At 37.0% G+C, this 14515-nt stretch overlaps 1 protein-coding gene across 1 annotated transcript in view; it reads right to left on the reverse strand.

Annotated features, from left to right (window-relative positions):
* The window catches only part of DNAH7 (dynein axonemal heavy chain 7), a 234348-nt gene that overhangs the window by 216496 nt on the left and 3337 nt on the right, over window positions 1-14515 (reverse strand). The window contains exons 2-6 of the mRNA XM_082466856.1: window positions 11712-11774; window positions 8785-8893; window positions 7892-8039; window positions 2496-2583; window positions 1274-1454 (exon numbers count right to left, since the gene is read on the reverse strand). Of these exons, the coding sequence (XP_082322982.1) occupies window positions 1274-1454; window positions 2496-2583; window positions 7892-8039; window positions 8785-8893; window positions 11712-11774 (589 nt within the window). The remainder of the gene's footprint in view (window positions 1-1273; window positions 1455-2495; window positions 2584-7891; window positions 8040-8784; window positions 8894-11711; window positions 11775-14515) is intronic.

A 14515-nucleotide genomic window follows, 5' to 3' on the forward strand; every position in this document is an offset into this window, starting at 1 on the left:
GTCCTTCCTAACAAGTCAGGCGTGACTTCTTCTCCCTTAGACCATGTTCTCGATTTCTCTCATTGTACTTGCTACTTTGCTTTATAATTTAGTGATTTGTCCATGGCCCTCATTACATTATGAACTCTTCGGGGGCAAGGATATGGCTCTTTACATTATCAAAACACTCAATAGGAGTCTTCAATGCAGTGAATGCCCTCCTCCCTGAAGGGTCCCGCAACCATTTCAAAGCAGTATGATTTCTCCAACTTTGACATAGCATCAATTATACCAGGCTTACTATCACAATCAATCGGAGAACCTTTTTTAAAAGCACAGATTTGAAAGACTGCCTCCAGAGATTTTAATTCAGATGGGTCGGGAAATGAGTACTCTTTAAATGGCTCTGATAATGTCAGTCTTAGAGTCTATTGGTCTATACCACGAGTCAGCAAACTTTCATGTAAAGGGCCAGACTGCAAGTATTTTCAACTCTGTGAGCAACAAGGTCTCTATCACAACTACTCAACAATCTCTTATGGTGCAAAAGCAGCTATAGAGGGGCTTACCTGGTGGCGCAGTGGTTGAGAATCTGCCTGCCAATGCAGGGGACACGGGTTCGAGCCCTGGTCTGGGAAGATCCCACATGCCACAGAGCAACTAGGCCCGTGAGCCACAATTACTGAGCCTGCGTGTCTGGAGCCTGTGCTCCGCAACAAGAGAGGCTGCGATAGTGAGAGGCCCGCGCACCGCGATGAAGAGTGGCCCCCACTTGCCGCAACTAGAGAAAGCCCTCGCACAGAAACGAAGACCCAGCACAGCCATAAATAAATAAATAAATAATTTTTTTAAAAAAAGCAGCTATAGATAATATGCAAATGAATGTGTGTGTCTGTATTTAATAAAACTTTATTCACAAAAACAGGCAGTGGGCCAAATTGAGCCTATGAGCTGTAGTTTGCCAACCCCTGGTCCATAGCAGTAGTTTTGTAATTAATCACACTCTAGTTTATGATATCAGTAATATTAATATTAATTAATTAACATTTTAAAATTTGTTTCAGTTATGTCCTTTGTTGAGGGGATATATCCCCTCAACTGTAGAAAGACGGTTTTTAAAATTTTTTGCTATATTTTATTAATGAAATTTGCCTGAGATCTTAAGCAATGTAACCACAATACAAGAAACAGCCTAATAAATATAATAGTTTCAAAGATAGGTGTTAACTTTAAATTTTTTAAAATTTATATTTAATAAGACGCATTCAAATTAGAAAGAGAAATACTGATTTACCTATGGATTTTTTCACACTAAGAAGATAATCTTCTCTCATTTCATCAGATAATGCAAGTATGCTGTTAGTGAGGACTTTCAGATGTTGGGGGACTAAATTCAATACATGCTCCAGCCAAGAATCTTCCATTGGGGCTACGTGGTCCGTATCAATTCCATGGTGGATATAATAGTAATATCTCTACAGAAAAGATAATGAGAAATGGAGATGGGTTTAATACTATAATAAAAGAAGTATTTATCAAAAATAAAACCACTGAGCAAAATTAAAGTTTTAGTAGAACAAAGTATTTACAAATCATAAAAAATTATTTTCTGCAATTCATATTGGCATTATTTGAGTTCTCCTAAATTAAAAAAAAAAACAACTTTTATTTCATGAAAATTAAAACTCTTACCTTAATTCATAACTACACTCTAAAACTTGAAGTTACATTACTAAATATATGATGTACTAAACAGAACTCATATATGTGGAGGTAGAATTTAGTGTTCTATAAATGTGTGAAAATTTGGTATGTTAGTTTTTGTCCTTGTGTTATTGATAATCAGAAGTAGATCTTAAAAGCTGTAAGTGAATCAGTACCCCTATTCATTAATCTCAGAAATATTATCCAACAGGATTTACAAAATTTCCAATTGGCCTATTAATATTCCATTCCATAATTTTACAGATGTTGTTAAATGTGTGCACAAAAAATTCATTTTAAGACATGACAGTATTTCTCTAACAATGGACATTTAACGTCAATATATTTTCGCAAGTTTTTACATGTCACTTAACAGAAAAAAATTTAAACATCAAAATACTTTCAAATTAGCAATATTAAAGTCTTCGATATTTACTTTTAAAAAATTCTATATTTGAAATCCTTGAAGAATTACTTTTTTCTAAAGTAAGTTAATATGCTTTGTGAAGTGTACACTATGTAATTAAAATAATTTCTCATAGGATAAAGACATGTAAAAGCTATACATGACTGAGGCTAGCTTTAACATAGGGAGGAGGGAGACTTGAGATTCTCTGACTGTGGTCTTAGGAAACGAGGGGAAGAATGATTTCCTCCGTTAATCCAATAGAGCAATTTTATGGAACTTCATCTTTACTCCTACATCCATGTATTTGCACAGGAAGGAGCACAGAATAAACTCAAAGGCACAAAATCACCTTCAAGTGCTTCCTTTACTTTCAATTATACTGACAAAAGAAATAGCTTGTTACCAAGATGTCTTTCTCTATTGCAGAAGTGGTTAGTTTTGGCAATGTGCTTTCATCCGGAGTAGCTGAGTCTAAGACAGCATCTTGTTGCCTAGGAAAATGATAAACACACCATTCAAATGTATATAAATGGCAGTTAGAACATAAATCAATAGATTTATCTGTCAGACTGTCTTCTATAAAATAAGGAAAGAAGGCATTGTGGAACATTTTTAAAAGAGTAAACATATTTATTTGGTACCGTATTCCTTCCAGAATACCTTCTCTTTATTCAGAGAGACAGTTATATTGGAAGTGATTTGAAAGATCTAATTCAGAGGCCACATCCTCTTTGATAGGCTTTATTCATTCTTGCTCATTGCTCCAAAATCATCTCTCTTCTCTGAACTTTTATAGGAATGTTCTTGCATTATTCCTAAAACATGTATGGTTATTTATGAATACGATGTTTAGAAGAGCACCGATGGAAAAGACTCTAAATGTAGTTTTGCCAAAGACACAGATATATTCTTCAAAAGACCATTTCTCAGATTTCTAGGAACACACATTAGAAGTTAGCAACAAGTGACATAGAAGCTCATATGCTCCTATGTTTTTATTATTGGCTAACTGTTCATATAATACTATAATGTTTCTAGGTATAATTCAATTCAAAACCTATATCAGATATGAGCCACATTTTGTGACTTCCTCTGGGGCTCCAATGTGTGAAAAGTTCACAGCTTCAGGAAAATAATTTGTTCTGTGATAGCTTTAACCTCTTTATCACTGAAAGTATCATGCTCCAGGTCCCAACTTCATCGGGGATGGATACAGGTTAGTGATGCTGTGTAATAAAATACTTCTTACCACTAACTGTCCAGTGAGTGGAGACTGGAGGTTTATTGAATATCTGTCTGAGATATCATACCAAAGTAGGTACCCAGAATGGATCTTCTTAGTTTTTTGCAAATCTAGGAATCCACTGTCTTGTGAACTTTAGACTTATTTTTTTCAACTAAATGGACCAGAGAAGAGAGGCAAGGCAATGTCTTAGGAATGTCTTAGGTAATATCTCAGTTTAATTCAGTACATAGTAGGTGCTCAATAAACATTTATCAACTGAGGAATAAGCATATGAGAGGAGTGGTAGAAGATCTTCAGGGTATTCTGTGGCTGGAAAGAGAAGGGTTATTTTAACTGCAAAAGTAATCATCTCGTTATTTTGGTGTTTGTATAGTAAAAAGGTACTAATGACAGTAACGTACTTCAGGAATCAGGACATCTGGGTTCAGATCCTGCCACTATAAAGTTTATGACCTTAATAAATGGGTTGGTTTTTTTTTTGTTTTTTAATGGCAGAAATGCCTATCCTATCTACTTTGCTGAATCCTGACGCTCAAACTTCATCCTCTGTGTGAGTAATGTGGACATAGAAGGATGCAGCAAGGTCAGGAGAGGTGAAGAGGAAGGAGGTTAGGGGCTATAGGAGAGGCTGCAGAAGTTCTTGCAGTCAGAATGAAGATCCTTTCAGCTCTAAAACTCTATAATTTTATCGTTCTGTGGCCGCAGGCAAAGATTCTGCTGCTAGGAACAATAATAGAAGCTTTCTCTAATCCTCACACCTATTGTTACAGGAGACAATGACATAATTATCCCCACTGCACAGATGAAGAAACAATGTCAGAGAGATTAAATAACTTCCCCTTCATCACATTGTTAATTAAATACAAAAACAAGGATTTGCCCATCCATATGTGCTTCTAAGCTGCCATGCTCTTTCCATCAAAGCAACATTCCATTCAGAAATAAATCAAACAATACTGGAGACACTTTACCTGTTAAAGAGAAAATATGATGTACTTTACTTCTCAAAACTGAAAGAACTATATTGATATTTTTTCTCTTTATCAATAGAGATTTTTGGTTCAAGATGGTGACATAAACATCCTTTTTTTCAAGTTTTCCTGTGAAAATGGTAGTAATTTTAACCCAGGATTGTAAAGCAACTAGAGGGTCATCAGCTGAGTAGATACTTCAACAAATTTTTGGAACATGAAAAGAAGACAGAGAACAGATGAAACAACTGAGAACACCACAGACCACAACTCATGCAGGAAGGAAACCAATCTGCCTAGGAGATCCCTAGAAAAGGCTCTCGTCTTGCAATCAACAGGTACCAAGGGAGGAAATGTATAGGAAGGCTGACAGCAAGGAAATTATCTGAGCAACTTTATGCCAGCAAATTAGACAACTCAGGGGACTTCCCTGGTGGTACAGTGGTTAAGAATCCACCTGCCAGTGCAGGGGACACGGGTTAGAACCCTGGTCTGGGAAGATCCCTCATGCCGCAGAGCAACTAAGCCCGTGTGCCACAACTACTGAGCCTGTGCTCCAGAGCCCGTGAGCCACAACTACTGAGCCCACGTGCTACAACTACTGAAGCCTGCGTACCTAGAGCCCATGCTCTGCAACAAGAGGAGCCACCGCAACGAAGAGTAGCCCCCACTTGCCGCAACTAGAGAAAGCCCGTGCACAGCAACAAAGACCCAACACAGCCATAAATAAATAAATAAATAAATAAATAAATAAATTTTAAAAAATTAGACAACTTAAATGAAAAGAACATATTCCTAAAAGGTAAAAAAGTACCAAACATGACTCAAGAAGAAATAGAAAATATGAAGAGATCTATATCTAGTAAACTAAATGAATTAGTAAGTAATAATCTTTCCACAATGAAAAGTTCAGGTCCAGATGGCCTCACTAATAAATTCTATCAAACAAGTAAGGAAGAAACAACACCAATTCTACACAAATTCATTTGGAAAATAGAGGAGGTGGAAACACTTAACTCATTTTATGAGGCCAGTAGTACCCCGATACCAAAGCCAGACAAAGACATCACAAGAAAAGTACAGTCCCAAATCATTCATTAATGTAGATTTGAAAATCCTTAAAATTTTAACAAATCCAGTATATACATTAAATTAGGTATATTACATATACATAATGACTAAGTGAGAGGAATGCAAGGTTTAACATATGAAGATCATTTAATGTAACATGCCATATTTAAAAAGGACAAAAATCAAATGATCATCTCAATGGACATCGAAAAAGCATCTGACAGAAATCCAGCACCCACTCATGACGAAACCTCTCAACAAACTAGGAAAAGAAGGGAACTTCATTAATCTAATAAAGAGTATCTTAAAAACTACAACTAACATCCTACATAAATGTGAAAGACTGAACGCTTTCCCCATAAGACTGGGAATACAAAATAAGAAATATGTAATACCAATAACTACAAATGGGATTAAACATGCTACTAAAGTCCAGAAACTCAAAGACTGAATTTTAATAAGTCTATCCATATAGTGTTTGTTAAAGGTATAACTAAAAATGACATAAAATGATTAAAAAGAGACTTCTGTTTCTTATAACACAGCAGCAAAGATAATCTGAAAAACCTCCCAGTACCATTCTATAAATACTGGATAATATGCCACAAAGCTCCTCTGAATGCATAGCTGAGCTCACAAGAAAAAAAGGAAATACTCAGGAGGAAAAAGATGGAATGACAAGGCAGAGTAACAGCCAACACCCGAGGCTACGGCTGCCCTTGGGGGGCAGAGCCTTGGACTTTAATGCCCACGTGGGTCAGGAGATGATTCTGCTGGAGTTAAATGGAGAATTCAAACCCAGACCTCTGTATGAAGCTGAAACCCAAGATGGGCTCTATCCTCAACCAGAGGAGGACCAAAAATGACAGGCACAGGAAAGTTGTGTCAAGAAGATCATTTGTCTTGGCCAGGACATTGGGAGGAGAAAAAATTGCTTCTATGAGTTTGTAACCAGAGGCCTACCCACCCACGGCTTGGAGTGTTGATTTTACAGTTTGTGTGTTCTGAAAGGGCCTAATTGAAGAAAGTGATGTAAGTGGGCCAAGCTGGTAATGTCTAGTGGTGCCTGGCAAAAGCAAACTCCAAACCACTCTCGCAGAGGCACATGCCCACGATCTAACTGCACGGGAGCCCACATACCTGCCATCCCTTTGTCGGCACGCAGTGACCACTGCCCTCCCCTCAAGATGCCTATCCAGCCAGTAAGGTGTCACATGGGGACAGTAAAATGGAGCTCTGTGGGTGAGTGACTTACTGTAACGTGTCACTAAATTCTGTTCACCAATGGCAGTGTGTGTGCGTTGAGAGTCATGATGAAAGAAAGGGGCTCCTGAACAACTAGCGTCAAGCTGTGAAAAAACAGGCAAAGAGGAACTGGTGACTTGCGTCTGCATTGCCCTCCGTAAACAGATCCGTACTTCAGACTGGGCAAGCCCTGCCCTGATCACACTGTGATCGTTTCAGCCCAGTTCCTTCCTTTTATACACAAGGAGACCCACAATGCCAGGGAAGTCACCACATCACCTGAACAGACAAGATGGGGAAAAAAGAAACCGCCCCAAATCTTCTACCAGGCAGCATGCCTACAACCAGAATTCCCAGACATTCTGCTCTCTCAACCAACACCAAGTATTAATATTGACACCTGATGGAAGAAATATTCATATATTGAGGTATGGGGAAGTCTTTCTGGCTTATACATGATTTGGCTTGAACTTCATGCTAACTAGAACAGCCTGTCTTATGGCCCGTCAAACATGCCTTGTACATTTGTTTTAACCATTAAAGAAAAGATTGCATTTAAAAATCTAAATGGAGTGACTGTGTTTCAGGCATTTAAAATGGAGCCAGGTGGCCATTGTGGGTGTGGTTTCAGACATGTTCCTGCATCACTGAGAACTTAAATTTTCTGAACTGTTATCAAATTCAAGGATACCACCAGCCATGCTCGAAACAGTATCTGAAAAAAAGAAGAAAAAAAGAAAAAAAAAAAAAAACAACAGTATCTGCTAGCAGCTGCCAGCTACAACCCCTTGTAACTATGCAACCATTTTGGACCCCAACCAATCCTTACTTAACAAGCATCCTTCCTTCTTGCCAGATCCAATTATAATTCTTGATAAACAACTCATGAAACTAACTGTAACCTTGTAGTTTTTGTCTTTATAAGCCTCCCCCATTTTGTAGTCTGGAGGAACACAAGTCAAGTGCTTATTGAAACTGTATCTCCTAGATTACAGTCCTCAGTTTGGCTTGCATAAAACTCTCTCCTATCCCTATTATAGATTTTTTTTTTTATTGATCATTTTCATCAACATACTTTTTCAGCTCATGATATTTAAAAGTGAGACACCTTTAGGGTTAAGCTCAGTCTTTCATTATTTATACCCTGACCCCATTCCAACAAGGCTTTCAGGCATCCTTACAGAGGCACAGAATTCTTACAATTTTAGATTAAAAAGTTCCCAGGGGCTCTAATGAGGGTAACACTGGTTAGCTTATAGAACTTACATAATGACATTAACAAGAGTGCTTCTAAAGTTTTCTCGTTCTTTATGTGGAGATTTGCTCTTTGATTTGGAAGTAGATGGTCCAGCATGACTATCGTCAATCTGGTCGAGTAACTTGCCCTTTTTTCCAAAGCGTTCCATGTATTCAGCTTGAATTTTTTTAAAAAAGGCATAAATTAGTCATCTAAAAAGTAAGCTAAAATATTTAAGTGGTTAGAATAAAATGCTGAAGCATGTTTTAAGAAAAAAACTACATTCTTTAAGTTCTTAAGTAACCATATTTTCTTTCACTATGAGGAAGTTAAACTAACTCTCATTTTATGTCATCATAATAGAAACCTTTATTTCAAGAATATTCATTAATTTATTTTATATTTTGATTAATGTCAATAAACTCAGATTTTCAATTATATTTGCATAGAACCTTCTTAAAATGAAGATTAAAATGATTATAAAAACAGAATATAAAACTATTTCAGAAAATTTAAAGAACCATGATGAAAAAAATGTTAATATTCAATACAATCAATCTGATAAGTCAAAAACATTAATATAAATAATTTAGAAGTAATGATCACAACTTATTAAAATCCCCCTTAGAAAAATACTTTAGTCTTTGATACGAGGCAAATTCTGAATACAATAAATCAAAGTTTTATTATAAACATCCCAATTCCTAAAATATCAGCTTTTATAGCATTTACAACAGCCTGAAATAACTAAGAACTGGATTCAATTATTTTCTTAGGGAACACACTTGGGATAAATTTTTCTACTTTACATAAATATTTCAGTTTACAATTTCATTGCTCTAATTAACTAAATATTGTGTGATTTTTTTTCTCTAGAAAATGTCCTTGAAGTCTAAGATAGAATATTAGTTAGAGTTCTTACCATATGATTGTTGATTTTTAACACTAAACTGCTCTGGAACACCTTCACCCCGCTTGACACTCAAATGGAATGATGGAGCCGCCTGCTGCCACTGGGGCTTTGAACTCACCTGAAGTATGAAATTTAGATAGCATTAACAAAACAAGGGCAGAAAAAAAAGACTTTTTTCATGAAATGCCTAAGACTGTATAAACACAGACGTTTTCTCAAACAAATTAGGACATCTGTAAAGAAGGCACAAATACCCAATAGCAAATCTCACTAAAGCCTGTGAATGGCACGGTGTGTGACATCCGGGACACATTACCAAAGGCTCTGCTGCTGGTTTGATGTGGGCACCTGTTACCTAACTGAGGTGTTCATTCCACAGAGTTTACTCACCCACAGACATTGGCAAGTGATTTTTTAAGCCTTCCATCTTAATTAGAGCCACACCGTGCTGGACTCCAATGCTAATGAGTTCCTCTACATTCCAGCTCCAAAGGATCTTCCTGTTCTCATGGCTTCAGCAGCTCTAGATTACCCTGGCAACTCACAAATTCATTCCATTGTTTAAGGCAGGGGTTATAAATTCTTATACCTACACAGTTCTGGCAGGTATCATGAAAGAAGGAGGAAAGGTAGTGATGATAGCTAATTGGCACTCAGCTTCAGTGCTGGGAAATGTTAGGGGGTGGTGGGGACTGCGGCCAACGGGAGAAAACCTACGTCTCCTAAAAAGGCAACAACTAATTAGCTTGAGCCGGTTACTGCGACAACAGAACACAGACCCACTGTTGCTAGAACCTATGTCTCTTCAAGAAACGCAGATGGGTGGGTTTTAAAGTAGAATGTACATATTTTTAAACAATGATAATTGAATCTGTGTCTTCCTCTCACGTTCAGGCGAACTTGATAGCCCATGCTTGTACTGGCTTTTACTGAATAATTTTACTCTTCCCAGTCCTTTACTCCTACTTTCAAATAAACTACCTGCACAGAAGCCCTTTTTTCAGGCTCTTCTTTCACAGGAAAACAAGCTAAGACAATTAATAAGTCAATGCTTTTCCATCCTTCCCTGCCTGCCTTTCCATTCTTCCACTCTCATCTTGCTCCATAAAGGATTTCAGATTCATGGGTGGGCTATGAGTAAGGTGTTCACAAAGGGTGAGAATCAGGTCACCAGTTCAGAGGGGCTGGGAGCCACCAGCACTGGGTCACCCTTGATTTCAACAACAAGGATCACCACCAGAAGCATAAATGTCTGTAATGAAAATCACTCTAGGGCTTAACTACTGCCGGAAAATTTCATCCAAGTACAAACCTTAATGTTCAAATGAAAATTGTTTGTTGGCTTTGGTCAATGGATTTTTTAAAATCTCTTAAAAATATCATCTCCCTTAACACACATGAAACTGAGAAAATGTAAGATATGGCCAAATATGAACATAAAACCAAGTTTAAATCAGCCAACAAGAGCATTTTAGACTATTATATGCCAATGTCAGGAAAGGATTATTATTCAACTCAGCCACTGAATATTGAATCAGGAAATTTTAATTGAGTTTACATCTCTAAACCTATATACTAATAAGACAACAAACTAAGGGTAATTTTTATTTTTTTCTTTTAAAATTTGTCAAATTTTTAAACAGAAAATGTCTATTCCATTTCAAATCTTGTCTTTTAAGCTAGAAAATTTAAGATAGATTTTGCAGAAGCACAGAAAAGGTGCTATGGATCAATTCTATAGAATCTGGTATCATTAAAAAATTTTTCAATTAAAATGTATATTTTGAAATGTTCATTTACTTTATCTAAGAATATTAACTCAAGTTTTCTAAGTGAAAAATGTCCTCCATTTTAAATTATGTCCTCCATTTAAATTATAGTTTGTTCTCAGCTTTTAAAATATCTTTCAAAAAAATAATGCTTTGGATGAAACTTGAGAACATTATGCTAAGTGAAATAAGCCAGACATAAAAAGACAAATACTGTATGATTCCACTTATGAGGTACTTACAGTAGTCAAATACATAGAGACAGAAAGTAGAATGCTTGTTGCCATGGACTGACAAGAGGCAGAAACAGGGAATTAGTGTCTAATGGGTACAGAGTTTCAGTTTGGAAAGATGAAGAGTTCTGAAGATGGATGGTGGTGATGGCTGTACAACAATATGGATGTACTTAATGTCTATGAACTATAGATTTTAAATGGTTAAAATGATCAATTGTATGTTATGTATATTTTATCACAATTTAAAAAAAAACCAAACAGTGTTTGCACTGAACCTCCACTTAAGCTCAACTTCCAGCAGTTACAAGAGCAAAACTCAATGGCATTAAATTCAATATAACTACTAAATGGTAAAATTTATCACAGTCAAGTATATCTTACCCAGCACTTGTCAACTGAAAATGTCTATTAACTGCCTCTTCCACAGGACAATGACAATTTTTAGTCATAATAATAATAATTTTAAAAAAAAAGGATGGCAAGATCTGCAGTATCTTCTGTGGAATAGCATTTCAGTGCCAGAAGATGCATCTCAAAGATCATCAACCCTTCTTACTTTCAAACTCAGAAACTGAGGCTCGGAGAGGTAAGTGACTCCCTCAGATGGCAGGGCCATTAGTGACAAGGATGTAACCCAAATCTTCATCTCCTAATTCCAACACTGATATATTTTCTGCTAGACAATCTTGGAAATACTTTTATCCAGAATATTCAAACATACTGTACACACTACTAGGAAATTACAGCTTACGTTTACTTTATTAAGATAGTTATTTTTCCTCTTATGTGCACCTCAGAATTTCCCAATCAGAAAATAGTCAAATTGAGCACAAAATTCAAAATCATAAATTCAGTTACTTATTTACAAGTTTGAAACTAGTAAACATTTTTAAAAGGCCAAAAATCCAATGAGAGTCTATAGGTAAATTACCGTAGACAATTGTGGTAAAATTCTTACTGGTGTCTTGGATTTTTCTTTGCTGGATGATTTATCCTGCATTTGAAAAAAAAAAAAAAAAGTTTACTCTGTTAATGCTAAAATTGATTCATTCAACCAAATTTTACAGAGCATCTAAAGTAAAGCACTTAGTATTCAAAATATTTAAAGACATACTCTACTACTTTTTAAAAAAATTTTATTTATTTTATTTATTTATTTTTGGCTGCATTGGGTCTTCGCTGCTGTGCATGGGCTTTCTCTAGTTGCGGTGAGCGGGGACTACTCTTCTTTGTGGTGCGCAGGCTTCTCACTGTGGTGGCTTGTCTTGTTGCGAAGCATGGGCTCTAGGCGCGTGAGCTTCAGTAGTTGTGGCATGTGGGCTCAGTAGTTGTGGCTCACGGGCTTAGTTGCTCTGCGGCATGTGGGATGTTCCCAGACCATGGCTTGAACCCGTGTCCCCTGCATTGGCAGGTGGATTCTTAACCACTGCGCCACCAGGGAAGCCCCTCTACTACTTTTTAAATTCTCAATGTTTGTCTTAGAATTGCTTTTTCATAGCAAGGAAAGAAAGGAAAGTGGTATCCAACAACACCCATCAGAAAGCTTTAAAAATGTGCAAAGCCTTTTCTCCATTTCATCATCCCCTAGGAATTTAATCTGAACCTAGTGAGTGTCCAGGGCTTACTGTACTCCACCTCCCTTCTCTATCACTAAAATACCATTTCTGTCCTATTGACAACCAGAATGCTCCACTTCCTAAGGTGACAATGTATTCAGGTTAATGCATCCTCAAGTTACTGTAAGTAACACATACTTTTTAGCAGCAGCTTTCAGGGAAAAGTGCTGATACTTCCTTTGAGTAGAGGATGATTCCATGGTAGGAATTCCACCTAGGTAAGAGGAAGCACTGTTGACAATAATACTTCGATCTATAAAGCAGATTATAAATCGTGCTTTTTGCCAATTGTCAACTTACTGCCTCTCAGCTCCAAGTCTACCCTTTTCGCCCCCCTTTGTGATTGAGCAGGACTCGATAACATTTCTCCTTTGCCAGCCAGCATTAATATTACAAAGGGTGTCAAAACAACACTGTGAGAGGAAGGGACTCTCTTCCTGGTTCCAGGGCTTTTTGTCGTTGCTTCCATGGTGTGGCTGCCATCCTTGCCTGTGGGCACCTTCCCAGCCTGTGGTGTGTGGCTGGCCCAGTGACAGACACCCTCCAGCAGGGTCGCATCCCTAAGGGCAGCTTCCCAGAAAGTTTCCCTTACATCATAGAGGGAGACTTTCTTTCAAACTCTTCAGCATGCAAGCAAGATGGTTTTCTCACTTCCCACGTTGATACTTTCCTGATTTTCACAGCTGTATAGTACTCTAATGTATGAATATGATGTGATTTATCCATTCCATTCTCCTGTAAATTAACATTTAGTTTATTTCCAATGTTTCTCTATTACAAAAGATGTTCCAATAAACATCTTTGGTCATATATTTTAGTATACACACAATTTTATTTCACACACACATATATACTATACAGTGTGTATATAATACACATATATTACACATGTGAGTATGTAAATATCTCTTCTGTCCCTTTAATTCCATTGGTATATTAGTCTATCTGTAAACAAATTGTATGACATTGTGTAAATTACCATGACTTCACAATAGGTCTTGAAATCTGTAAGGCAATTCTCTCCACCTTAGTATTCTTAAAAATTATTATATACAATCTTGACCTTTTCTCTACCACATGAATTTTAGGATCCACATTGCATGAAACTTTGGGGGATTTTGACAGAAACACACTGAATGCCTAGAATAATGTGGAGGAAACTGATATTGTTATGATATTGACTTCTTCATGAATACAATATATTTCTTTATTCACATCCTTGGAGTGTATTTTTCAAAAACTTTTTGTAATATTCTTCATAAGGGTGTACACATCTTTTGTTAGACTTATTCTTAGGTATAAAGAATTTTGAGTGAAAAATGCATTATAGGGTCTGAACAACTGACTTACCAACTTTTAATCCCAACGAACTTGTCAACAGGGAAACGTCCATGAAGGCTGCATATAATAATTTCTGTGATGGTTATTCTTTGTTTGCCCCAATCCCGTCTCCACGTTTTCCTTCCTGCTCTGTGCCTAGAAGGCTGACTTCTGTAGATAGGCAGCATCTGGGCTCCCAGCCCTCTGGCTTCTGCTGGTGATTAAGCAATGAGAGGCACCGGTAGGAGACTAGACAGGATGAAGGGAGAGAGTTTTGGATATTTCTTTCCTAGTACTCCCTGTTTCCCGTAGTTCTGATCATGGCTAATTCTTCCAGAGCTCAGCTCCTGTCAGGAAGCTACCATTCCAAGCCTCCAGCTCTCACCATGTTCTGAGAATGGGGTTCAATTTCTTTGACCCATCAGGCCTAGGAATGGCAATGACTTCCTGTTATTAATCCTTAGGTACCTCCTCATCTCTGTTGGTTTCTTCTCTTAACCTTGCCCACATCTCTCCAAATGGTCTTTTCATAAGTTTTCTTCAATTTAATCCTTTTAAGCATGCCATCTGTTTTCTGTTGGGATCCTAATATAATTTTACATTACCAGAATTAAAATTGCTAAAGAGTCAAGGTCTTCCTTGAGTACTCTGGCTTGGCACTTAGTTTTTATTTCAGTGATTTTCAACTACTTGTCTATTGGAAGGGATATTTTAAACCTGGTATAATCCAAATTTAACCGTTCTGATGAAATGACCAGAATCTATGAATGTGTCTGGTTAAAATCCACAATAATCCTGA

The sequence above is a fragment of the Balaenoptera physalus genome, assembly GCF_965194825.1.
Source record: "Balaenoptera physalus genome assembly, chromosome: 6".
In the NCBI taxonomy this organism is placed as follows: domain Eukaryota; kingdom Metazoa; phylum Chordata; class Mammalia; order Artiodactyla; family Balaenopteridae; genus Balaenoptera; species Balaenoptera physalus.